At 41.3% G+C, this 27,950-nt stretch overlaps 1 protein-coding gene and 1 non-coding gene across 3 annotated transcripts in view; both read right to left on the bottom strand.

The window, feature by feature from the left end:
* Nalcn (sodium leak channel, non-selective) overlaps nucleotides 1–27,950 on the bottom strand; it is a 332,253-nt gene that overhangs the window by 35,013 nt on the left and 269,290 nt on the right. For both annotated transcript variants that reach the window (XM_045146251.1, XM_045146252.1), the window contains exons 19-28: nucleotides 17,506–17,607; nucleotides 17,001–17,070; nucleotides 14,191–14,282; nucleotides 13,236–13,358; nucleotides 10,488–10,544; nucleotides 10,126–10,246; nucleotides 9,898–10,029; nucleotides 8,841–9,008; nucleotides 5,994–6,098; nucleotides 1,908–2,014 (exon numbers count right to left, since the gene is read on the bottom strand). In XM_045146251.1, coding sequence (XP_045002186.1) covers nucleotides 1,908–2,014; nucleotides 5,994–6,098; nucleotides 8,841–9,008; nucleotides 9,898–10,029; nucleotides 10,126–10,246; nucleotides 10,488–10,544; nucleotides 13,236–13,358; nucleotides 14,191–14,282; nucleotides 17,001–17,070; nucleotides 17,506–17,607 — 1,077 coding nt within the window. The remainder of the gene's footprint in view (nucleotides 1–1,907; nucleotides 2,015–5,993; nucleotides 6,099–8,840; nucleotides 9,009–9,897; nucleotides 10,030–10,125; nucleotides 10,247–10,487; nucleotides 10,545–13,235; nucleotides 13,359–14,190; nucleotides 14,283–17,000; nucleotides 17,071–17,505; nucleotides 17,608–27,950) is intronic.
* Nucleotides 1,705–1,867, bottom strand: LOC123459817. Its single transcript, XR_006636555.1, has one exon. It is a non-coding gene; the product is annotated as a U1 spliceosomal RNA (small nuclear RNA).

The following is a 27,950-nucleotide window of genomic DNA, read 5'->3' as shown; positions in this document are numbered from 1 at the left end:
AAAAGCCAGTGTGAAGATTTTTTTAAAAAAGATTTTTATTTTTTATTTGTTTATGTGTGTGTGAAAGAGAGAGAGAGAGAGAGAGAGAGAGAGTGTATAGGTGCAAAAGGGACTCTTGCCCCTGCAAACAAATTCCAGACACATGCACCACTTTGTGCATATGGGTTTATATGGGTACTGGGGAATGGATCAGGGCCATCACTCCTTGCAAGCAAGCCTCTCATGGCTGAGCCACCTCTCCAGCCCTGAAGATATTTATTGCATTTCCTTTTGCCCTCTTGTTTTTAAAATGTTAGTTAATTTGAAACCACTAGTAATAAGATCCATAAAATACTGCATTCCTACTAAGTTTGATTTTTAACAAAGAGCATATCATTGGTTTTATAGGGCAAGTAGGATGCTATATGGTATAATCTGGGAGAGGATGTTTTGTCTCTGAGTATTGCCTTCAGTGAGGTTTAGCTCCCTTACTGACATCTTCAGTGGTTGCAAAGTTTTTTTGGTCACTTTTAATAAAATCCGACTTTTCCTTGTGGGTGAGAGGGATTGGTCCATTTACATCTTTAGAATTAAGGACAGTATTCTCTAGTAGCCTCAACTTTGAGGCTTTAGCCCAAATCTCAGAACAACAGGGGGAGAAATCACATTTTATTTCCTGATATGAGTAAATTATTTATGGTATAATGAATTTTCATCTTACAGAAATGAACTTTTTATGCCTTTTCAAATTTTTATTTTAATGTAAATTAGACTACTTTTCTAGTGTGTACGAGGATAAGAATGTCTCTGTGGGTTATAGTCCTCTTATCTGTGCCAAGTTCCACGTCCAAATTTAATCTTTTTTCATAGTTGGTATTTAGAAAAATAAAACACAATACCAATCATATTTAATTGTTTATGAAAGTGAATTTTATATTAGAAAAATACAAAAGCAAGGCACAAATGAAGTCTGGGCTACAGCTGGGTGAAATGCCATTCCTTTTAAAAAAAGTTTTGATGTGTAGAAAAGAAAGTCAATTGTGACAAAAGCAGGGTTTCTGTGATTCATTCATTAGCCTACAAAGTAAAAGGAAATTTTATAAAGATAATTAAAAGCATAAATGAAGTTGATAGAACACTGAGTTTATCAGTGGAGCAGAAAAATTTCATTCATGGTCATTAATAAAGCAGAGAGAAGGTTCTGGGAAGGTACTACCTTTAATGGAAATGCTTTGAAAACTAATTTTCAAGAAAAAATGAATTTTAAAGTGCAAATTAGATGTAATCAACTATGTTACTGATTATTTCCCTCCAGTGTTTCAATGATGGAAACATGTGTCAATGTAAGTAGTTTTAAAATTGAAGTTGCTTTATGATTTAGAATTCTCTGCAACTGTTATAGGGGCATCAGATCCTTCTTTAAAGAAACAAACTCAGAATGAGTTCATCTTTGATGTGATAGAAAATCTTTGTTTTTTTTTAAGCCTTATTAATTTTTTAATGCTATTGGAATCCAGATATGTACTTTACTACATTAGAAAAACACTGGTGTAGTATTTTATTAATTTCACAAAACAACATGGTGCCCTGTGGCTTTTGCTCTTACTGGCCTTTGAATGATTTTAAGATCTCTGGCAGAATTGTTTTAGATCCTGCCACATTATACTAATTTAAGCCTTTATACTGATAAATACAGCATTTCTTTTTTTTTTTCTTCTTTTTTTTCAGGGGAGAACGTGAATGCAGTCCCCCACTACCACAAATTATGAGACAGAGTTTCCTGCATTTGGGGAAATCGCAGGGGTCAGCACATCCAGAGTGCAATGGATAAGCCTCACCCTGGAAAACCACCCTCATGATCATGGTATCTCCCCTGCCAGGTAAGTATAAATACAGCATTTGTAAGGATGTTTTTCTGATATTCTTACCAAACACGGGGCACCCAAAATCCAGGTTTCTTCTCACCGGGTCTTAATTTTAAATTCAAGTTCTTGGATACACTTACATTAATTCTGAAAATGCCATTACAATCTTCCTAAAGGGGGAAGGGAAGAAAAACAAAAGAAATAGAGGAAACTGGTCAGAGAATGAACCCAGAAAGGGTAAAAGGTAAGAAGCATTCCTAACATCAAATAGAAAAGGTATTTTAAGAGTGATGTGGATATCTTTGTTGCACGCAGTAACCAACACTTTGGAGGAAGGTAGGTGAATGCTGACGCCTTCCTGCCCCTTCCCGTTTCTCTTTTGGAGCTAGCCTGTCATTGCACAAAACATCCTGGGATGCTAGTAAAAAGCACGTGAGAATCGCAGCTTTCCCCTGACTACATAAGTGACCTTCAACAAGTTAATCGTTTTATACTGATATTTTTTTCTCTCATTTGTGGAACATGGCTAACAAAATCAGTCCCAAGGACAGCTCTTTGTACTGCGTGAGCGCACAGAAGTGGTCAGTTCCTCTTCTTACAAGTTCTCAAGGGCTTCAGTCCTACCCTCCCTCGCTGCTGTCTCCTCCCCTCACCCTTGTCCAGTCCCAGCTCTTCACCTCTGTCTGACATTCAGGGCCTTGCAAATCTCCAACTTCCATTTCTGGCCTTACATCAGCACACAAGGCACTCTTGTTTGAATATAAGATGTCCCTTATAGGCTCAGGTGTTTGAACACTTGGTTTCTGGCACGTGGCGCTATTTGGGAAGGTTATGGAACCTTCAGGAGGAGGACTTTTGCTGGAGGAAATGGATCCATGGGAGCTGGCCTTGATGTTTTATAGCCTGCCCCTACTTCCTGTTCACCCCCTGCTTCCTGACTGTGGCTACAATGTGATAAACCCACCTGCCTAGTCTTCCCCTTGATGGAGAGTATCCCCCTGAAACTGTAAGCCAGAATTAACCCTTTCCTTCCTTAACTTGCTCTGGTCAGGCCTTTCATCCCAGCAACACGAACGCAACTAATACAAGGGCAATGAGCTCCAACTGTGACTACTGGAGATGGAGATGGGCTTCCCAATGTCTCTCTGTCACAAATGTTCTGAAGGAGGAAACAGATGAAAAGCACAAAATGACGAGATTGAGCCACTGAATCTACTGCAATAGGATTCTCATCTGGAAGTCACGATGCTAAGACCTATGTTCTCTGTCTCTCTTCCTGCCTCTGACTCATGGTACCTCTGAGCAGGCTTGGCATCCCTCTGCATTCCACTCATTCCACAGAGGAGGGCCCCTCCTGCTCCTCCCAACTCCTGAAGCTTTTCCATCCTCAGCTGAAAGCACATTTCTCTCATACTGAAATTATTCCTCCTTCTCACATGCCCTTTTAACTGCTGGCTTTATATTATGGTTGTGTGAACATTAAGCACACGTTCTAGTTGGATAGAAAGTATTGCAGGGGCTGGAGAGATGGCTTAGTGGTTAAGCTCTTGCCTGTGAAGTCTAAGGACCCTGGTTCGAAGCTTGATTCCCCAGGACCCACGTTAGCCAGATGCACAAGGGGTTGCATGCCCCCTGGAGTTCGTTTGCAGTGGCTGGAGGCCCTGGCATGCCCATTCTCTCTCTCTCTTTCTCTCTCTCTCTCTCTCTCTCTCTGTGTGTGTCTTTCCCTCTCTCTCTATCACACTCAAATAAATAAATAAAGATGAACAAAAAAATTTTTAAAAAAGAAAGAACTGCAAAACCGGGGCAGTGATGGACTCATTTCATTTCACCTGTCACTGTGCCTCAGATGCAACTGATATTTAAAAATTATTTGTCAGAATCTTTCCTTAGACTGTTTACTTTCGTGACTAAGCTCTTGGCTCCATACCCATCTATACTGATCTCTAGGCAACTGCTGTTAAGCCTTCAGAAAAGGAGCAGAGGAGGAACGTGTTCAGGCAACTATGAGAAAATACCATGTTCTCCCAACTGGAAAACATGTCTCCAACAACTCAAGCCTCGTTTCCTTTAATATGCAAGCTGTTGGTACAAATGTTGGTCTAGCTAGCTTCCTTCTATCCAGGGCAGATTTCTTCTTTTATATGGATGGACTGAAATTCTGGGACAGAATGGATGTTCCCTTTGTCCACATGGAATTTTCAGCCATGGTGTCTTCCATGGGAATCAGTGAAGATATAAAGAGATACTTCTCACTCTGCCAGTTTCAATGATCCCACCTGGTACTGGTGCTCTGTCTAGTGCCTACCTCCTTGGGTTTTTCTCTGAGCCTACCACAGACCTCTCTGCTCCCAAAGACCACTGCACCACATCTATGTGTTTGCTCATCTACCTGGGGCCTTCTAGTCCTCACACAAGGCATCCATTCTCAGCTTGGGCTGGGTAGGGGTGCAGAATGTAAAAACCACTATGTTCTTGGGCCATCATCAACATACTGAGTCATCCAGGGTTCCTGGGAGGTTTCGGCTTGAAATGTTGTGATTATCTCTCTGGCTTCTAGCCGGTGTGTGTTGAGAATAACTCTTCTTTCTTACACAAGCTTATTTAGTTCTTCATGTTCCTTGTTAGGTCTTCTTGGGTTTTGGAGCAGTTCTGAAATGTCTCTTTCCATATGGTACATACTCCAATCTTCATGTTAATATGTTATGTAACATAGTTTGACTGGACAATGCTTCTACCTATATTGTATAATAACTAGGTAACATAACTTTTATCACATACAATCTATGTGAATCATATTTATTTATTAGAGAGCAACAGACAGAGAAAGAGGGAGAGAGAGAGAGAGAGAGAGAGAGAGAGAGAGGGAGAGAGAGAGGGAGAGAGAGAGAAAATGGGCACACCAAGGCCTCCAGCCTCTGCAAACGAACTCCAGATCCATGTGCCACTTTGTGCAACTGGCTAACGTGGGTACTGGGGAATCAAGCCCTGAACCAGGGTTCTTAGGCTTCATAGGCAAGTGTTAACCACTGAGCCATCTCTCTAGGCCTTGTCATATTTTTAATATATGTATAATGTTGAAGTTGAGTTCTACTAGGTCTTTGGGAGACACACATTTTAATGGAATTAAATGAATTACCTTATTTGGAGGAAAGGGAAAACACTTTGTTAGTTAATGTAACATCAGTATTTGGATACTTCCTTAAGCTACTTGTAATATTGAAGAATCCCGAGAGAATGGGACATCGGAAGGCAGAGCAGAGGGGCACTCCGTATTAATCAAACTATGTGTCTTTATTTCCGGTAGAGAACACCGCTAAATATACTTTGCAGGCTCCTTCCCTGAATAGTGAGGCTGTGGTCTTCCTACAGGACTGTGAGTTGAAGTGATACGAGACTTTTATAGGCTTAGACCCCACCCTTTATGATAGAACTGATCCTTTGTCCTCAGCTGCCAGCTAAGTGGAGAAGACACTGGGGACTCAGTGACAGGTAGTCACACCAGACAGAAGGAACCCAGTTACATCAGTGGTCATTTGGAGACAGGGCCACCTCTGCGAGATGTAAGGCACACACTGCATGGTGGTCTATTACTGAAATACAGGGCTGCTACAGCTACCTCTCCCTTATTGGGACTGACTAAATAAAGAGAAAGAATGCTACAGTGAAAGCATGAAAGTTTGGGTCTTTGTTGAGATTCTTACTGGTTGGTATAAAGGAGACCCTTCTGAGCCATTCCAGGTGAATAAAATGGCACTGCCTTTCTCTTAGGGAAGATGCCAAGAGTGGAAATGGAATAAAGAGAGGAGTGTGAGAACTAAGCATGAGGTCTCATTTTAAAGAGGGGGCGGGGAGTGTGGTTTGCTGGTAAGTCTCATGTGACAAGGCAGGGTCAGTGTAGGGAGTGCCTGAAGGTTCATGCGAGGCTCTGAGCTATGGCATCGGGGTGACGGCTGACTGTGTCCATAGGGTCAATGGTCAGTTGGCAGTGGAATGGGAAGGTGAAGCAGAGTGTTCGGGAGGAGAATTCTTAGTTTTTTTTAAGGGAGATCTTTATCTAGATACACTACTATAACTATTTCCCAAGGATCAGCACACTACTTATCACTTTTTTTTTTTCAAAAAGACAGGAACATCTATCTTACTTACCCTTCTGATAATGTTGGGGTCATTGCACTTGGCTAGTTTTCCAGCAAAAAGCTGAACTCCAAAGCTTGCAAAAACAAGCATTAATGTCAACAAAAGGATGGAGACCTGAAAGAAATTGATGAAATAGTAAATCTCTTGGTGAAAAATAAATGTTAGATGTGGTTTAAATAGTACTAAAACAAGGACTTTCCAGATCATCCTATATAAAGTGCATGCTTTTTGGAGAAGACACATGTGCACATATATTTGTTCTTTTGTTTGCTTGTTTTGTTTTGAGGTAAGATTTCACTCTAGCCCAGGCTGATCTGGAATTCACTATTGTAGTCTCAGGGTGGCCGCGAACTTACAGTGATTCTCCTACCTCTGCCTCCCAAGTGCTGGGCTTAAAGGTGTGCGCCACCACACCTGGCATGTACATATATTTGGAAGCAGGGTCCCTATAACCCAGGCTAGCCTTGAACTCTCAGCAATTCTCCTACTTGAGCTTCCTGAGTTCTTGAATTAGATGTGTTAGCTACCAGACCCGAAATTTTATTATCCATGTAGTTTGGACTTTGTAATTTTAACAATAGCACTTTGCTTTATTTTATTCAAAGGCGTGAATAAACATGTTTATATAATTATTTCTTAAACTGGAGACATATATTTATTAACAGAGCATACATTGGAGAGATAGCAGCTTGCTTTCTTCTGAGTATGTCAGCACGTTAGGGGAGTGTGTGGAATACCTGAGTCCCAACAAGCAAATCTATTAACTACCTCAGGAGCACCCTCTGCTGGCTGCTACTTTTGTCTCAGGTGAGAACAGTGGCAAACAGCAAAATCTAGAGCAATCCATTGAACTGGTACTGGTTGAGTAGTCTGTGAATGCCTTAAGCAGCCTAACATTATACAAAAGCATCAGCAGAGGAAAGACACAATGAGGAGTCCCCTCTAAGTGCCATTGGAAGACTCTCATATATCAACTGTGTGGTGACAGTCTGCTTTTCTTTCCATCCAGTCATGTGAAAAGCTGTAATTTTTTTTATGGCTTTGTACAAAGGAAATTAGGATATTTAAACATCTTGAAAAAAATGTTAGCAACAGTACCTCTCTAGTAATATACCAATCTCTCCTTAAAAAGATCTTCATATCAGAGGGGAGGAGGAAGCTTGTAAGAGCCATCACAGCCAGAGGCATTTCCTCTTCCCCCCCAAATAAGTGACTGTTGCTCCCACAACCCCATAGGGAATACCTGCACCCCCACTGAGGAGGGTCCCCAACATAATGGGGCCAGGGAAGAGGGGAAAGAGGGTACCAATACATGATGTATTCATACCAAATTATTGGTTAATAATAATAATAAGAAAGTAAAAAAAAAATCCTTCATATCAACTAACCACAGCTGACTTTTTAAAAAATGTTTTATTTATTTATTTGAGAGAGAGAGAGAGGAAGAGGCAAATAGAGATAAAGGGCATGCCAGGGCCTCTAGCCGCTGCAAATGAACTCCAGACGCATGTGCTCCCTCGTGCAGCTGGCTTATGTGGGTCTTGGGGAATTGAACCAGGGTCCCTAGGCTTCGCAGGCAAACGACTTAACCGCTAAGCCATTTCCCCAGCCCCCACAGCTGATTTTGTACTGGCAGTTTTTGCAGAGATATATGGATATGTGTGTACTTGTATATGAATATGTATGTGCGTATGCATGTATGTGTGTGTGTGTGTGTGTGTATATATATGGAAGCAAGGTCCTCCTAGCACAGGCTAACCTAGAACTCACTCTGTAGCCCAGGCTGGCCTTAAACTCACAGCAGTTCTCTGTCTTGAACTTTCTGAGTGCTTGAATTTGCCTTCCTGAGTGCAAGCCAGCAGTTTGTTTCCAGAAAGAAAGTTATGAGCAAGCTTATGTCAAACAATGGATGTTTTTCATGAGAATTGCATCTATAATAACAATAATCATTTGATCACTGCTTTGGAAGGCAAGAACCTCCTGAAAGAGGGTTATGAACAATAACCCATGCGTGATGTGGGACAAACACCCCTAAGTGTGTATTGACTCCTTGCTTTACTTCTAGCCCTCTTCTTAGAAGACATTAAAGCAATGTGTGCCCAGCTAAAAACAAACAGGTTTGCCTCCAGATTCACATCTGTAAGTATTCATTGCTGATTACTTATGTTGTTTTGTTATTTCTAAGGTTGTTTTGTTACTACTCTCAAGATGTAGAGATAACGTCTATCTTGTATGCTTAAGGGAACACAGAGTCCAAATGCATTGATTTCGAATCCGTTTGTGAAGCAGAAGAGTTTGAGTCGTCTCATCCTTACTTTTTCAAACAGAGAAAGTAAAACCCAGAACAAACATGAGGGTCAAATGTAGAATGGAAGAGTGGATCCTACCTTTTTGGATTTGCCACTTACTGTACTTTCCAGAGTACCTTTCCTTATTTTACTAAAAGTGTTCATTCAGGGCTGGAGAGATGGCTTAGTGGCTAAGGCACATGCCTGCAAAGTCAAAGGATGGCGGTTTGACTCTCCAGGACCCACGTAAGCCAGATGCACAAGGTGACACACGCATCGTTTGCAGTGGCTGGAGGCCCTGATATGCCCATGCTCTCTCCCTCTCTCTCTCTCAAGTAAATAAATAAATAATATTTTTTAAAGAAGTGTTCATTCAATTAAATAAGAGAAGCTAGAAGCATTTGCTGGTGAAATTTCTGAACGTGTTTCCCTACTGCCTTCCTAATCCTCTGATAATGAACACACTATAGACTTGATCTTTATCTGCAAACCTCACCTCAACCTCCATCACTATATGACATTATCAGATTGTAGCAAACTAGAAGCGAAAAGAGCATCTCCCACCTACCAAAAAAATTTCCTTGAAGCCACTGAAAAGTTCTCGAACAACTTTCCTCATCTGGGGAACCAGTTTGAATATCCGCAGAGGCCTTAGGCACCGAAGAACCATCAGGAGTTGAGCTCCTGATTCGGCAGGCACATTTTGAGGCATCCAGCAAAGAAATATCAAGCTTACCTAGAAGGCAAAAATAATCTCTGGAATTTATACCATGCCTCTTTTCATGTTCACATTTTCTGAGAGCTAGTGGAATTTCCTTCAGCAAGGACTCCATGTGTCATGTGGAGCAAAGTTTCACAGGTGTGAATGCAGTTGGTTAAACAATGGATCTAACCCACATCCGTGCTAGATGCCTGTCAGAATGTCCTATGGTGAATATAGGAACCCACATGGTATGTGTGCCCACCTATTTGTTCCATGATTTTTATAACTGTGCTAAGGGGATCCACTGATATAACATGAGTAGAATTCTTTTTGTCAAGGCCACTACTATTTTGATCAATTATTGGTAACATGCAATCCATTACTTAACACAATTCTTTTTGAGTATGCAATGATTTTATGCCTTCTTGGTTAGGTGGGGGAAAAATGAAATTTATCTGAGCCCACTTCTGCAGTTCTCCAATTTAGTTTAACTAAATACTTGAATGGGCACCTGCTATAGCCAGGTACATTAGAATTAGGAGAGATTTGATAATGAGGAGCTCAGTAATCAATAACAACTTATCTGACATCTGTGCATCATTGGAGCCTCACGAATTGTAGGATGCAAACTAACTTTACTGTTTAGACCTGTATTAATGTATGTATCACCCACACATAAAGTTGTGATTGATATATCTTAATGATATAACCATCTGTAGATATTTCAATGATTTTTATTTAGGTGCTTTGTTTAGATCTTAAATGCATGTTCCTTGTTTATATATAATGGGGAATTCTAGAATCCACTTGAGAATTCAGTTACAGCAACTAAATCTTAGACATTCCACTCTTGTCCCAGGGGACATCAGAGACTTTTACAAATCCATTACATTCTACATTTAGGAAATAATCAAAGACTTACAAGATAGATGAATATGTCCATTACTCCACCAAAGTCCCTGATGACAGCAGTTGGAGTGAAAAACAAGCCATCTGCCATAATCTTCAGATTAAGTTCAATGCTCATGAATATCACAAACACATACTCAGCAATCTGAAATGGGCAAATGGCAGTTTGGTCACAGTGAATGAAACAACTGTAGGTCAGTGTTTTGCCACCTAGCTGGCAGCTGAGATTTAGCAGGAGTACCTGCAAAGTTGGCGTGTGCATGACTCTCCGAAAGGGGGATTCAAACATCATCGAAATGCAAGAGCAGATGGTAACAATGATCATGACCCAGTCCAGGTATGTGACCAGTCCCAGCAAGTCACTGCCAAAGAACAAAGTGGAGAAACACCGTGGCTCTGTCAAAGTCAGCCAAGAGTCAGAGATGAAGGTTTCTATGGCTCCTAACATGACTGATATTTAAAAAATAAAGTATCAATATCTATCTCATAGTCTACATCAGAAGAAAATAATAGAGGATTTTTATGCAGCATAAAAGAGTACATGCCAAGTTCAAATGCCCATGGAAAATAGGGCTTAGAAAATGCCAACATAGTAATGCTTACTAAAGCTGATGGTACTTGGTATTTTTCACAGCTCCTGTGACAGGGTCTGTTTTAGATCTGTAAGAGAGAACAAGTACATCCAACACAGCAATTGCATTAAAGCATGGTAGCATAGGGATTGCAAATGTCTCTCCATATAGCCCCCCTTTACATCTATAAAATGTCCACTAGGAAAATATGTTAACTGTCCTTTACTCTGGAAGGCAGAGAACACTGGGTAAAAGAAAAATCAAAAGAATTTGCAGTTCACACTCATTAAAATTTTATATTTCTCAAAATACTTGGCTTTAGATTTGACCCTCCATTTAGTAACTGCTGATATGGCCCATTGCAAAGTTGATATTTGGCTTTCCTTTGAAAATGCTGATTTAATATGCACATGTTAGTAGTTTAAGGATGCTCTTCATAATTATTTAGTTGGGTACCCCTTCAATAAAAGAGTTCTTTAGCCTCCATTTCCCTGTGGTCCTGTGGAAGAGCATATCTATAATTAGTGGGGGGGGGGATTTCCAAGTTTCACTTCTAGTGAGTCTGTAAGCAGTGCAGTGAGGCCTTGACAATCTTCAATGAGTGAGCTCCCAATTACAACCAAGTCTGCACCAGTTTCTTCAGCTGTGTGGCTGACAAAAGGAGAATTACTCCACTTTAAATGACCTGGAGAATTAGTAATTAGATGTCAACACAAAGGCAGCTGTGGTAGTTTGATTCAGGTGTCCCCATAAACATATGTGTTCTGAATGTGAAGTTCCCAGCTGATGGAGATTTGGGAATTAATGCCTCCTGGAGGGCTGTATTGTTGCGGGAGGGCTTATGGCTATTACAGCCAGTTTCCCCATGCCAGTGTTTGGCACTCTCTCCTGTTCCTGTTGTCCACCTTATGTGGGCCAGGGGCTGATATCCACCCTCTGCTCATTCCATCGTTTTCCCATGCCATCGTGGAGCTTCCCCTCAAGCCTGTAAGCCTAAATAAACTTTTTTCCCCACAATCTGCTCTTGGTTGGTTGATTTCTACCAGTAATGTAAACCTGACTGCAAGAGCAGCCAACAGGATAATTCAAGATGTGCAACCCGTTCGGGCACTGATCAAATCATTGTCTATACTGACACTGTCTTCCTTCACTTTGCTGAAAGTGAGAGGTTTTTCTAATGGTTTTTATTCATGTACATTAAATTGTGAATGTCTTTGTAGAACAGAAGAAGGAATAGTCAACTGGTGATCCTGCAGGAGCCACACATTAGCTGGGGTCCTCAGGCAAAGCCTTCAACCTCCACAGACTAAATGGTCCTCCTTGGCTTGAGGAGAGGGCATACCTGATACCACATGTCCTCGAGGCCTCTCAGTCCTGTGATGTTAGGACAGTATGTGTTGTTTTCCTAGAGCTGATACAAGTACAACAGATTCAGTGGCCTAAGAAAGGAAATTTTTGAGCTGGAGAGATGGCTTAGTGGTTAAGTGCTTGCCTGTGAAGCCTAAGGACCCCGATTCAAGGCTCGGTTCCCCAGGTCCCACGTTAGCCAGATGCACAAGGGGGTGCACACGTCTGGAGTTCATTTGCAGAAGCTGGAAGCCCTGGCGTGCCCATTCTCTTTCTCCCTCTATCTGTCTTTCTCTCTGTGTCTGTCGCTCTCAAATAAATAAATAAAAAATTTTTAAAAAAAGAAAGGAAATTTTTCTTGTCATGTGGTGTGGTATCAGAGGCTGCAAGATGCAGATGTCAGCGGGTTTGGTTTCTTCTGAGGCCTGTGAATGTCAGATACATTACAGGCCTCCCTCTGTGACATGTAGACAACTCTCTTTCCCCAACATCTCTTCATGTGGACTTCCTCTGTATGTGTCTGGGTACAAATTTCCTCTTCTTATAAGGAAATGAGATATTTGATTAGACCCAGCCTAACAACCTTAATGGAATTAACGCTTCAAAGTTCCTGTCTTCAAATACAGTTATGTCCTGGAGTACTATAGGTATGGCCTTAAGCATGTGGATTTTAAGGGGGAGAAATACTTGTGCTTCAATAGACAGCAATGTCATGTACCACTAATTATTAACCAAGGAGATTAATTTACCTAAATGATAACATCAGGGAAAGGTGGAAAGTTTTACACTTCCCTCAGGACTCTTAATGTTTTTGGGATATTTCATTAAAGCTATACTTGATTAAAAAAATTCCTTTCATCCATTGGTTGCTTATGAAACTTGGCTTAACTTGTCTCCACATATACAGTACCCCCAGAATTACCCCACACACAGAATCTAGTCATTTCTTCCATTCTGGTGGGGTAGAAACAGTAACCAGTAGGGTTTTTGTTGTTGTTGTTCTTATAATATTAACTTTCTACTTTATTCTAAAATAAGTTGGCTAGAGTGTTTTTGATCAAAAAGTATAAGTCTGGCAAAAGATGTGAATGTGAACTTTGCCATGCCATTTAGCTTCTCCTTTTTAAAGTTCTTTCAAAGTAAAATAGAGACTTAACAACTTTGACATATACATATTTAGGCAACTGCTAAGATGTACTAATACACATAGCTTTTAAGTCTTTTTCAACAGGAGTTCTCTATGAACTCTAGCCACTTGCAACCTTTTTTTCCACTGGCCAGGCACTCAGAAAAGAAGAGCAGAATGATTAATTAGTCTATAGTCTATTTTGTGACCCCATTAGGACTACATGGTCCTTTTTCTTCCTATGACAACCACCCTGCTGTTCAAAGGACTCAGGCCAAACACTTGGTGGAAATGGAACATACTTACACATTGAAACGTGCCCGGACCACCACCCGGCAAAAGTTTCTGAACCTGTGCTCCCGCCCCACGATGAACAGCGGCTTGTCAAAGTATGGATGGTTCTCCCTCAGCTCCTCTTCCTGCACTTTCCTTCAAGGGGACATTCATAGGAAGGGAGAGTGAGGCCCAGAGAAAGTGACATTCCCAAAGGAGAGCCACAGAACACAACCACAGAACACAGCCACAGAATACAATCACAGAATACAATCACAGAACACAGCCACAGAACACAGCCACAGAACACAGCCACAGACCACAGCCACAGAACACAGCCACAGAACACAACCACAGAACACAGTCACAGAACACAGCCACAGAACACAGCCACAGAACACAACCACAGAACACAACCACAGAACACAGCCACAGAACACAACCACAGAACACAACCACAGAACACAGCCACAGAACACAGCCACAGAACACAGCCACAGAACACAACCACAGAACACAACCACAGAACACAGCCACAGAACACAGCCACAGAACACAACCACAGAACACAGCCACAGAACACAACCAGAGAACACAGCCACAGAACACAGCCACAGAACACAGCCACAGAATGCAGCCACAGAATACAACCACAGAATAAAACCACAGAACACAGCCACAGAACACAGCCACAGAATAAAACCATAGAACACAGCCACAGAACACAGGCACAGAACACAGCAACAGAACACAACCACAGAACACAGCCATAGAACACAGCCACAGAACACAGCCACAGACCACAGCCACAGAACACAGCCACAGAACACAGTCACAGAACACAGCCACAGAACACAGCCACAGAACACAGCCACAGAACACATGCACAGAACACAACCACAGAACACAGCCACAGAACACAGCCACAGAATAAAACCATAGAACACAGCCACAGAACACAACCACAGAACACAGTGACACCCTGTACCTTTTCATCTCAGCTTGCTCCTTCTTTTCCTGAATCATCTTTATTTCACTGTCTTCTCTTTGTGCATTTCTGTATCTCACTGTATTAGAATGCTAGAAAGAGAATAAAGGAAATGTTATGATAGGAGTTATGTCAAATTCCCCAATACTATTTTTTATTGAAATCACTATCTTTATTTGTATATGCACATTGTAACATACATGTTATGATAGATTCATAAACTTTTATATGCATATAGTTTAACGTCTATGAGCATTTTAGAGAGGGCATTTCCCCCTCTACAGTATTAAACAGAAAATACTTATTGAAATATCATATCTCAGACAGACTGTGTTCTAATGTTGAGGTCAGAAAAATGAATACAGAGTCTCTGATGTAGTCAGAGGAAGGCTAATTAAACAATAAATCAAAATAATTATGTTAAAAGATTCATCATCAAAGTAGGGTGACAGGCATATGGAGTGGTAGAAGGCTGATTTTTAATAGATCAAGGTAGGCACAATATAAAGATGGTACTTGGGCAAAACATTAGAAGGGGGTCAGGACATGAGCTTCTAGACTTCTATTGAAAAGAAGTTCTTCCAGGGCTGGAGAGATGGCTTAGTGGTTAAGGAATTTGCCTGAAAAGCCAAAGGACCTCAGCTCAATTCTCTAGGACCCACATGAACCAAATGCACAAGGGAGCGCATGCATCTGGAATTCGTTTGCAGTGGCTGGAGGCCTTGAGCACCCATTTTTATTCTCTCTCTCTCTCAAATAAATAAATAAAATATATTAGTTCTTCCAGAGGGTGAGTAATTGTGGTGTGCTCATCCAGGGAATGGGCATGGGCCTGCATAAGAGATGCCTACAGCAAAGTGATAAGAGGGAAGACAAGTCTGAGAAGCAGGGTAGCATGTCGCACAGGGCCTTGACCATGGCCACATGGATTCTTCAGAAGGTGGAGAGCCATTATTGAAATAACTCAACAGACTTTATAGTAAGCATTCCTTAGATTTAATTATGTGTACCTTTTATCTTTTAGACTAAATGACAGGGGTATAATTTGTGTTTCTTATTATGGGGGAAAGACTGTCTAAGAGTATCTTATGAATAGTCTGAACCCTGTGACATTTTGCTATAGACAAGATGGATTTTGTTATGCATCTATATGAAAAATGTAAGAAGTCTGTCCCTGTAATTGAGGTTATTCAAAGGGCCCTTTGTTGCGTGTTTCAACAAATATTTTCAAAGCCATATTCTAATTTGACTCCTAAGTTGACTGTACATTTCTGTCAAATCATGTCAAAGAAAAGTAAGTGAACGTTGCCCCTGAATTGACCACTGGAAAATTTCTCCACATGCTGCAAATGCACCCAACTGTGAAACCGTAAGTGCACGGGCTATGTGCTGGATCTGACTGCAACTCCATAGCAGGATGGTAGCCAATCATGCATGGCTCTGGATAGTTCATAGAAACTGCGGAATATACCCTTATGTCAATGATTTTTGGGCACTGGTGACAACAGGTGTTCTCAGAGTCAGCTTGGACTCCTCAGTTTTGCTTAGAGCAGTGAATAAGGAGGGTCTGTGTACAGTCAAATGAAGGACTTTTTTGCTTTTTTGTTTCTTGATTTTGTTTTGGTTTGTTTTGAGGTAGGGTCTCACTCTAGCCCAGGCTGACCTGGAATTCACTCTGTAGTCTCAGGGTGGCCTTGAACTCACGGCGATCCTCCTACCTCTGCCTCCCAAGTGCTGGGATTAAAGGCTTGTGCCACCATGCCCAGCTCTCAAATGAAGGTCTTAATAGAGCAAAGGCAGATGTACACTGAACAGTCTTGTTAGTTCTCCTTTCTTCATCTTTGGCTCTGAACATTCATGACCTCTTCTTAGCAAATTTATTGAGATTCAAGCTAAGGCTATATTTGCTGTCAGGGCCTCCCTCGTACATGGTAATCTTAGTGTGGAACAACTGTGTGATCCTAACCAAGGTCTCTGGATATTTCACATGGCTTACTCCTTCAAGGTTATTTACTGAAGGACTACATGTAGATGGGTTTGCACTAACTATTGTATCTAAAATTCCCTGCCTCAAAATCTACACCTTTGATTTCTTTATCACATTTTATTTTATGGAACAAAACAAACCTGTCACAGTAATAGAGATGGCGAAAAATAAAAAGAAACCACTCTCAGAAATTCTAGTACCTATATACCTGTGTTTTTCGTCTCTTTCTTTACTACAATATACATTTTAGGATGTCCCCATACTCCTTAGCAGGATAGAAACCAGCTTATCATAAACACTTCATAAATAATTATCAAGTCAGCAGATAAACATATGGAAGGCCTAGAAGATGAAAGGGAAGAAAATCTTAAGAAATTGTGTATAGGCTTTGACAGAAAGATTCTTATCAAAAAAATCTCATTTTTTAAAACCCTGAGTTTATACAGACTGGGTCTAGATTCCAGAATATGTGGAACTTAGAAAATACTCAAAGTTAATGATGTAGGCCATTTCTATAGAATGCTTCAAATGGCCCTAATTTCAGTCAAAAGAAATTGTTACATCACTTTCGTGTTATTGTTTTTAAATAAGGCATGTGTGCTGTGTGGAATGTCTGGAGTTTTCTGGTGAATGGCCATTTTTCTGGTACTTGGCCATGTAATTTGTTTTCTGAATTTCCTGATTCCCTCTGCTATGACATCTTAGGAGATATTTAAAGATGACAGAATAACCCAGGGCACTGGAATTGTTTAAGGCTATGCAGTCATTTGATTATATTTTCATAATTAAATTTTCAAAGCCCAAGGCATTGCTTAGAACTTACGTCTTGAGTTAAAGTTTCCAGAGATTTCCCTCTGCTAATCCTCTGGCTGTTTGATCCATGTCGTAGTGACCTAGAGCAACCACAGTCCAACATCTTGAGACCACGTTTTGATGCGTAAGCAATGACCATAATTTAAAAATATATATACACTTTCTCTGATGCATCACAAATCCCTCGTTTCTTTGTACAGCAATTTGCTTATAGTCTATCCACATGTCTTTGATCCCATCTAACAAGATTTCTGAATATTTCCCTTCTGATCTTAAAAGCGAGACTTTGGTTATCACCAAGGGGAGGAGAAAAAAAAAAATCTTTGAATCAAAGATTTTCAAATCTTTGAATCAGATTGTGAATTTCTTTATTGTTACCACCAGCAGACAGAACTTAGGTCCTCATTGTGATGACCTGCCACATGGGGTGGCAGCGATGCTGGCTCTGTCCTGAGTGCACTTCCTGCCACCTCCTTTCCCCGTGGGTCCGCAGCCCGTCTTCCTGGAGTACTGACCTGCGCTCCTGGCGGATGTGATGCTGCACACTGAGGATCGACCTTTCCTTGGCTGGCTGCCCCTCGAATGACCCGCTCAGCATGCGTTGTCGGGTGCAAGCTCTAGGAAAAGAAGGCGACCCATGGTAAAGGCGTGACTTGTACATTTTTGGGTGAGGAATAGATCGCTGCTCATCATTCTTATTAATTTTGAGGAAACACCAGCAATGAGGAAAAATATAGCCAGTGAAGAGCAATGGTCTCTTAGGCTGTGTCAAGGATGCTTGCAAAGACAGTGTCCCACAGCCACAAGGAGGAGCTAGGGAATACTCACAAAGCTCCTCCTGCTCCTTTTCAAACCTTCAGTTGGTGATATGGTAGGGCACGTACAAGGACTCTGTCAACAGCAAGGGCAGGACATCCACAGACAGTGAAGGTGTTCACTTTGAACTTGAACAAGGAGGTGTCTATCAACTCTCAGAGAAGGATTTATTAAGCCACCTTGTCCTGAATGATGATGATGTTTGGCAGAAGTTTAGAAAGACAGGAAATTACACTAGAAGTAGGTGTGAGAGAAATAAAGAGAAATAACTAAGCCTGAAATTACATCCAATGGTGTGGATATACTTAACACTTCTGCACTATACACTTAGAAGATGCTGTCTTCTTATTATTTTTAAGCCACAAGTATAAAGAGCTGGAATCATTATCCAGAAAAACCTCAGTTACCAATTTCTTTGTATTCTCAAAGGCATGAAGACTTTTAAAAACTATCTCCTTAGATCATAACTGGAATCATGTTAAATTTCAGATTCACTAATGAGTGAAGACAGTTGAGTGATTCAACATCTGTGGTGTGAACAATCTTGTTGAAAAAACAAGCTGTCCTCTCCAGAAATTTCTCTCCAGTGGGGAATGTCAGGAATTCCCATGAGAAGTAGTCAAGTGGAAAAATAATATGGAGTGTTAAAAGACTGCCACTAATAGTTAAGAAACTTCAGAGGTCAGTTTCTTACTAATAGAATTAGGAGAAAAGCTTGACCTCAAAAAATAACTCATAGACTTCAAATACAATGATTTGGCGACTGTATATATATATATATATATATATATATATATATATATATATATATATATATACATGACTTTAAATGCTTCTGACACAAATGAAGATAATCACCATGGTGAAAATCTTTTAAAATCTCACAAATTCCATCAATGTCAAGGCCCGAAGGATCATTATTGTTGCTTACTGAGAGCCAGGAACAATTTTAGGAAAATATCCAAGTCAAGTTTACTGAACAAGAGGATGTGTGGGAGTTTTAGAGGTGGTGCTCTGTGTATTGCAGCAGACAAACATTTGCTTGAATTCATTTCTGTTGCATCTTTCTACTTTCATGCTGCTGTTTGCCACAATGACTCCTAACTGGATTTTGATGGAAGCAAAAATTAAATGCCCACTATCACCGAATATTCTCATGGACAAGAATGAGATTCCATAGGGGGGGTGCATTTCTAGGTTAAGCTCAGTTAAAAGTAAAGGAAAATCTTATATATTTAGGTTTTTCTCTCTTTTTTGTTTCTGCAATTTTCAGAAAGTGTGCTTGGATTACGTGCTACTCTGACAAAGCCATCTGGATCTCCAGAAATCTATGGAAACCACCATGATTTAACCTTCACCCAATGTACGGGTAACTTGTTCTTTTACCAGAAAAAGTTCTGCCTCGAAGTTTTTGACACTTAAATGTACCAACCACATCCAACTTGATTATAATATGTGCTTGGGTGTGAGGGGTCTTCCATGATGGAAACAGGAGTGCTCTTAGCTTCAGGACGAGAGCTGTATGGACTTCAGCCCAGGCTGGAAATGGCTGGACCTTCTTGCTTAGAAGGGTGACCACCCTACCTGTTGACTCTAGGGCTAATGGACATCCCAGCACCTAAGTCAATGAAATAAATTTCTGATGGCTTCTAAGGAACCTGATGTGATGCCTAGGGAGGGCCTGTAACCCCCTTTGACTGACCAGAAAAGACTAGTGGTCATGGAGTCCATGGTTCCCCTTAACCCTAACCCTAAGATGCCTTTCTTCTCTTCCCCCAGCAGTAAGGCAGGAGGGGTAATGAGAAAGTCATTACCTTTCTTCTTTATTCCTCTTTTAATTCATTTCTTCCCATCTTTCTCCAAGGAATTAAAACAATCTTATGAAGAAGAGCTAGAGTTTCATGAGACATACAAATTATTTCATAAGTTACATGAGCTTAGAGTCAGGGCTGATTTTTGTGTCTGCCCTTCAGTCAGAAAACTTTGGCTTAAGCAGATTAAGGGAGCCACTTAAATGTGTTACAATAGACAAACATCCACTTGAATTTCCTTTTGCCACATTTTTCTATGTTTGTACTACTTTTTGATAGAATGATTTTTCCAATGAATTATGATAGAAGCAAAAATTCAATTCTCAGGAACTCTTGAGTTTTCTCATGAGGAGGCCAGTTAAAATGTATAGCACATAAGTTGGAGATCACCTGGAGCCAAGCATGGGCCAAAATGGCTTCTGGGTCCTTGATGGGAATACTCAGTGAGTTCCAGGAGGCCTGTGTACTGGGAAGGGCTAATTTCTACCTGGACCCAAAAGAAAACCACATAATCTATGCACCATGAAATCTGGCTCCTAGCCTTTTCATTGGGATGTCAAGCTTGGATGTATGGATGCCCCTGATCTGTTGGCCTTACCAGGTGGTACTTTCTCATTCCTGGTACAAAACACCTGATCTGAAGCAGCTTATGAGAATAACTTTTTTTCTTTGGCTTACTTTTTTTGTATTAGTTATGTATATAGTGTGTAAATGGCCATAATGGCACCATTGTTAGTCTTCCCCTGTCGTCCCTTCTTTCAGATTGTGGATGATGCATTGTGGGGGTGGCCAATTTATGGCTTTAACAGTCTTTCTGCCCCCTCTTCCGAGAACTTCCTCGAGCCATGTTGGGTTCATTTTAGGTCTATTTCAGTGACTGGAGGTGTTGGGATCCTCTGTGTTTCTGGATCTCTGATTTGGTAGGTGTTGAGTGTTCTCTGTGTCTGTCTCCTTCTCCCTTGTGCTGGTACCAGGTTCACCGAGAAAGCATCTCTTGCTCACTTCCCCACTAAATCTACGGCCTCAGCTGGTGCCCAGGTGGGGTGTGATGGGCTGATTCTCTCCTCAGGTTCTGTGCCCATCTTTTCTTCCCCGCGAGGTGAGGTGAGGTTAGGCGGACACCATCTTGATCAAAAGTCTAGGCTTACACTTTCGAGGGGAAATTTCATTATGGCCGAGAAAGCCTGGCAAAGCAGAGAAGCAGTTTGCATCTTTATACATCAGCAGCAGTATGGGGGCTGGTAAGTAGGTTGGATATAACCGCCCAAGGCCTGACTTAGTGACACAGCTCATCCAGCAAGACTCCACCTCCCAACGGCTCTACCTGTTGGAGACCAAGTGGGGTGCTTAATCGTGAACACTTGACACTATGGGAAGACATTTTATATTCAAACCGCCTCATATACAATTTCCATTTTCATGTGCCAGTCTCTTGCTGTGTCTACACTTGGAGCGATTACTCTGAATACAACCTTCTCCCTTGGGCATGCTCATGGTGTTTGAACTATGAAACTCTATAGGTAAATGCTAGGTTTTCTTAGCCTGAAAACCAAGGGCCATATTCCTTTAGCAAACTGCAAAGTATAAATTTGAGCAAAGGCAATGGTTGAGGCTCATGACAGGAGGCATAACATTGAAGGCTTCCATCTAAACGAGAAAATAAAAATAAAAAAAGCAAAATTCTCCTCAAGGTGTGGTCCAATGTAGTTTTCTAATCAGCCTATTTATTTTTAATTATTGTCCCACCAATGATCAATGTGATGAGACAGATTTTTTTTTATAGACACACAAATTCATCTGAAGAAACACTAATTCCATTGATCAAGGAGACCAGAGGCCAAGCTGATGGAAGACTTCCATGTGGGAGGAGATAAATCTGGGATGGACCATGTAGTAATTGTGCAGGGGTGGGAAGGAAATGGGAAGAAAAACACACTGGACCTGAGACCACTTGGAAGGACAAAACAGGAGGGAGACATGCCACACTAACATTTTTTTCTCCATATATCAATGAGCCTCATATGTTAATCATCTTCACATTAGTTGGATATATAAAATACCTTGCTATTTTAGGTGACAGTAATGTTGGCAGAAAGTCATAGTCAGATTTATGGAGAGGTTTTATATATATATGGTAATATAATATACCAAGGCTCATACAAAAGCATAGTAAAAGTTTATTATTTTTGAAAGTAAGTAGGACTTTATTATACACATGCATACATAGTAACCCAAGAGATAGCTTAAAGTGTTTTAGTGTATAAAAATGTAATTATAACATTTGATATAAAGGGATTCTGATGGGTCATATAAAATGAGAAATGAATTAGCTACATGAAAGCATAGAAAGACAATTTTGTTTCATATCCTATGTTCCTGTAGCATGCTGTTAGGCATGCATGTTTAATACTCATGGGATCCTGTCATCACCAGTGGCTCAACATTAGACTGAATTCTTCAGGGATCCTTGTATTATTCACCTCATTCATAGGTAGTTCAGTTCCAGGCCTCTGACTGCTTTGAAGTAGGCTTTGAAACTCTGAATTTTAGTTTGCGGATCTCATGGTTTAGAGCTGCATGGCAGGTTTGCAAGTTCACACCCAGCCATGTTGTTGTGGATAGAATGATCTGTCTTCTAGAAGTCTAATGGAGGGGAAGGGCTGAGAAAAATAGAGCCATGTGTATCTGTCCCTAGCCTAGCTGTGGGACCTTAGGCAAGAGTGATGGTAAATCTCTTGTTGCCGATTTGGCAAGATTCAAAATCACCATGGTAACAACTTTCTGAAAATATCTGGAGGAATTTTTCCCCCTAGATTAAGCGAATTGAGGTATGTTGGGGTTACCTTTGTGTTGCTGGCTCATAGCATCTGATCAAAAGCAACAGGTCAGAGGGAAGGATTTATTTTAAATTACAGACTCAAGAGGAAGTTTCATGATGGCAGGGGGAAAATGTGGCAGGAGCATGGGGTGAACATCACCTCCTTGCCAACGTCAGGTGGACAACAGCAGCAGGAGGGTGTGCCAAACACTGGCAAGGGGAAGCTGGCTGTAACACCCATGGTCCTGCCTCCAACAACACACCTCCTCCAGTAATGATCCAGTTCCCAAACTGCCACCCGCTGGGGACCTCGCTTTCAGAGCACATGAGTTTATGGGGAACCGTAATTCAAACCACCCCAGGTGGGAGGATCTACTTTAACTGAGGGCCATGGGCTGGGCTCCCAAACCGAATAAAAGGAGAGAAAATGAGCCCAGAGGCAGCGCTCGTCCCTCTCTGCCTCCTCCCTGTGGGCTCGCCTCAGGCTCCTGCCGTCATGCCTCCCTGCTGCGATGGATTATTACTTCTAGCTCTAAGCCAAAATAAATCCTCACTTTCCTCAGTTGCTTCTGGTAGGCATTTGGTCACAGCAAGGAGAAATAATTAACCCAGTAAGTGACAAATGTGCTCTGAGCTTCCATTTCTCGTATGTAAAACATGGTGACCAATAATGCCTTAGCCACTAACTTCATGGGGAGTTAAAGGTGAAACGAGGGTTAGGAAATTGAGGGGGCTTTGGGATGATAGGCTCCCCCGCTGTTTTAGAGAGTAAGTAGGGTGAGAGCAAGAGGGAATTGGTACACCAGGGCCTCAGCCACTGCAATCAAAGCCCAAGCTTGCAGTTGTGTCACTTTTGAGCATCTGGCTTATGTGGGACCTGGAGAGAGATTGAACGTGGGTCCTTGGGCTTCTTGGGCAAGTGCCTTAACTGCTAAACCATGTCTTCAACCTCACTTCTTTTTTTAATTTTAATTAGTCTATTTGAGAGAGAGAAAGAGAGAATATGAATTCACCAGGGCCTCCAGCCACTGTAAATGAAGCCCAGATATATGCACCACCTTGTGAATATGGCTTACATGGGTCCTGGGGAATTGATCCTGGGTCTTTTGGCTTTGCAGGCAAGTGCCTTAACTGCTAAGCCATCTCTCCAGCCCTTTTGTAATTAAAAATTTATTTTATTTAACTTATATATTTATTTGTCAGAGAGAGAGGGAGAGAGTGAGAGAGAAAGAGAAAGAGAGAAGGGCAAGCCAGGCCTCCTGCCACTGCAAACAAATTTGAGAACTTGATGCCCCACCAAAAATTAGTGGTAAGACCCTACTGCTGAAAACACCATATGCTGTGGGTATGGAACATGGAGTGACCTGGCTGGAATCTGGAAGAATTAGCCCCCAGACAGTTAGCGTGTCTAGTGCCAGAAGGTGCTACATGAACTACTGGGGGAAAATGACCAACATCTGTCTGAGCAACTTGTGGTCTAAGCTACTCAGTAGCAAACAACAGAATATCTTTAAAATACGATTTCAAAGGTTATTTATTTACTTATTTATTTGAGAGAGGGGGAGAGACTGGACATGCCAGGGCCTCTAGCAATTGCAAATGAACTCCAGATACATATGCCACCTTGTGCGTCTTTTGTGTCTTATGTGGGTACTGGGGAATCAAACCAGGTTCCTTAGGCTTCACAGGCAAGTGCCTTAACCACTAAGCCATCTCTCCAGCCCTAAAATATGGTTTTTAAAAGGAGTTATAATCTCAACTCTATCTCAAAGTGGAATACTACACCACTCAAGATTTATAAGTTGCAGGGCTGGAGGGATGGCTTAGTGGTTAGGGCATTTGCCTGCAAAGCCAAAGGACCCAGGTTCGAATCCCCAGGACCCACGTTAGCCAGATGCACAAGGGGGCATGCATGTCTGGAGTTCACTTACAGTGGCTGGAGGCCCTGGCTCGCCCATTCTCTCCCTCTCTCTATCAAATAAACAAATAAATAGAAAGAAAAAATTATTTTATAAAAAGATTTATAAGTTGAACACCTAGAATAGATGAGATGTTGAGACAGAAAAGAAATAAAAATCGGATATTACTTCTCACAGGTAGAAAATTTATAAACCTTTATCTGTGTTGTCTGTGACAGCTGTTTGGGGAGCATTAAAGTCAGTGTGGTGTCAGGCACTCCTAGAGTTGAACTCATTTCAATTTCTCCACTAGAGATATGATCCGATCCATCACCTGGAGCATGGCCCCATAGGTCTCACTGTACAGGAATCTGTTGGCAAGCTGGATCAGTGAGGGGCTGAGAAATGGAGGCACACATGATTCAGGTTTCTGGGTTAGGAAGAGTCTCTCCCAGAAGATGTCCTTGAATGGTAAGCTGTATTTTGCTACTTTAAATTTTTCATTGAGCTTTATGTGCTGTTTGGCTCCATAGAAGATTACAGGAAGCATCATTGCAGGGAGAAAATGTCCATCTATTTGCTGTCCAGAGAATATGCCAAACTCACGGTACCAAGCAAACACTATGGTCTTTGGATAGAGTCTCCATTTCTCCTGAGGAGAGACTAGTTGAAATGGTGGTGCCAAAATCTTTAATGTCTTTGATGCATCTCTAATTTCTTCTAATGGCAAGTCCAAGAAGGCTGCCTTCTTAGAAACTCCATCTAGTGGCTTTACACACACACACACACACACACACACACACACACACACACACACACACACACTTTCCTGGCTTCTGGAAGTGAGAAGCATGGGCTTCAAATGTCTGGTGAAAAATAATGAAGTCTTTTGTCTTGTGTGAGTGAGGAAATTCTCCATTATGCAGGCATATGTAATCCCTTTATTCTTGCTCCCTGGAGGAGAATTACAGCGAGGCATTCTCCTTTTCCCAGCTGGGGTTCATGTTGTGCCCTCTCTACCTTTGAAAGTAAAACAAGAAGAGGACCCCTGATGATGATTCGAATGTGGGAATATTCTTCAGCAAACACACATTTCCAGTTGCAAAAATATTACCCCTGGTTTCTTGCCAAACCTTTAGGGAAAGAAAAAAACATATGAAAGATTGATTCTTTTTCTCTCCCTCCTTGCATTGCCTTTGTGCTGTGGAATTTCAATTGCCCTTAATATGACAGCCACATATATATTTTCTTCTGGAGGCTGGAATGATGCCTTAAGAAATTGTTCCTATTTTTCTTGATATTTTTCCACCAAAAATATTTTCAAATTGGCTTCCATATGATGGTTGTAAGAGAGATCTCCAGAAGTTTATTAGCCTTTAAACACCACTGGTTGTTTATAGACATAGTTGCAGGGGGTCCTTCGTTCCTTTCCTTGTGTTCATGTCTTCTTTCTTAATGTTCCAGAGCAAGGGTGTGGGGAAAGCTGGCCCATTCCGTAATGAACGAGAAGAAGCCTAGGTGTCTCTCAGATTATTTTCACTCATTATAGACAAGGTGGATTTCATGAGTCCATCTGGGATTAAGTGTAATTACCATCCAAAGGAACCTCCATGTGACTTTGCAGAGTATTGCATTTGAGGGGTTTTACTCAAATCTTGAACTCTACAAGGTAATATGCTTTACAGTATTATCAGATGTTGGTTAATGTAATGTAATCACATCAGTAGACAATAGGAAAATAGTCCTTCAGTGTCAGTTATGTAAAACCATGGCTGTACAACGGAGACAGAGAACAGATAATGGCTGTTTCTTGGAAATGGCTCTTACCTGTCTACACTGGAGTGACAATGTGATCATCCGAAGTAGAGACAACGGCGGATGGTAATGGGTGAGGCCCCCTGGTAATGGCCTCTTGCTGAGATGAGAAAAAAGGTGCATATTTATGGGAGTGAATACCCCACTCCGGTTTGATCCAGCCTAGTCCCGAGTAAATGGGTAGGACTCGTTAATAGCAGCAGGTTAACATTATGTCCATCTTGCATTATTCATAAGAACATTCTTAGATAGAGATATGTAAATATATGGGTGACCAGACCCTCACTATAGATTGAAAATAAACCCTCTGTGTCTTTATCTTAGGTACATACAATTGAAAAAAAAAAAGTGAACACATGGGAAGTCCATGCCTTTGGTAAAGTTACTAAAATTCAGCAAACAAAATGTCTGAAACCCCAAGTCACTCATTGGGGTTTCGGTTTTGTTGCCAGACTACTGACTTGGAAACATAAATTACAATGCAGCGATTAAAGATTTTAGTGTAATAAGAGTAAAAAGTTTGCAAATGTTGTAGAAATTTTATTCATTGGTTTTTCTAAAGAAGGGTATCTTACTCATCTATATTACTGCTCTATACGCCGATGATAAAGCAGTAAAAGTGAGATCTTATTAGAATGGCCTCTTATTTCCACATCCATAGTTCTGCTTTCCCCAGAATCTTGTGTAGTTGGAATCACCCTATAGGGATTCACAGCCTTTTCAGAAGAACTTCTTTCACTAAAGTTTGCATTTAAGTTTCTTTTATGTCTCTACCTTGTTTTGAAGGGTCATTTAAAAAAATTATCCATTTATTTGCAAGCAGAGATAGGTAGATAGTACCAAAGCCCACAGGGGCTTTGTTTCTCCTCTATGGCCCATGGTGTTATGTTATTCACATAGCGAATCTGTCCTTCTGGGTTTTATCTCCCAGTTCCTTCTTAGGGTCATAACTCTTATGCGATTGGGTCATTTCATTTCATTTTATTTACTTGAGAGGGTGGGCGAGAGAGGAAAGAGGCAGATAGAGAGAGGACAGGCATGCTAGGGCCTCTAGCCACTGCAAACGAACTCCAGAAGCATGTGCTACCTTGTGCATCTGGCTTACGTGGGTACCGGGGAATCGAACCTGGATCCTTAGGCTTCACAGACAAGCGCCTTAACCCCCAAGCCATCTCTGCAGCCCTGGGTCATTACTGAGTAAGATAAGGTTAACTCGAACGTAAGCACTGTGAGAGTCTCTCTGAAAGCCGACTGAGATGGTGGAGGGATCGAGGGGCAGACAGCTTTTAGTACACGACCACACCAGAGGAAGAGGACACCAGGCGGGACAGAGCAAACAGCGAAGATTTCATCACGTTAATCAGGACACCATGTAACTTCAAATCATCTGAAACTAATGAATTGCCTATATCCAGCATCTCCTCACTTTTGGTGTGTGTGTGGGGGGGGCGGGGGCATGTGCATGCCGTGGTGCACAAATGAAGGGCAGAGAACAGCTTCAGGGGTCGGGCTTCACTTTCCACCTTGTTTGAGGCAGGTTCCTTTATTCCCTGCTACACTTGGCAGGTCTATGAGTTTCTGGGCAATTCTCTTGTCACTGCCACCTTATCTAGCCATAGACAGACTGGGAGTACAGATATGTGCTATCCTTTCCAGCTTTATATGCGTTCCAGGGACCCAAACTCGGCTATTCATGCTTGTGTGGCAAGCATTTTATTCACTAAACCCTCCACTTAATTTTTGACCATGGTAATTGGTATATAAAGAAACGAACACCATGTCTACAACAGACTATTGAATTT

This window comes from Jaculus jaculus, chromosome 3 (assembly GCF_020740685.1).
Source record: "Jaculus jaculus isolate mJacJac1 chromosome 3, mJacJac1.mat.Y.cur, whole genome shotgun sequence".
Lineage (NCBI taxonomy): Eukaryota > Metazoa > Chordata > Mammalia > Rodentia > Dipodidae > Jaculus > Jaculus jaculus.
The sequence above is the reverse complement of the archived record's forward strand: the minus strand, read 5'-3'. Positions and strand labels throughout refer to the sequence as shown.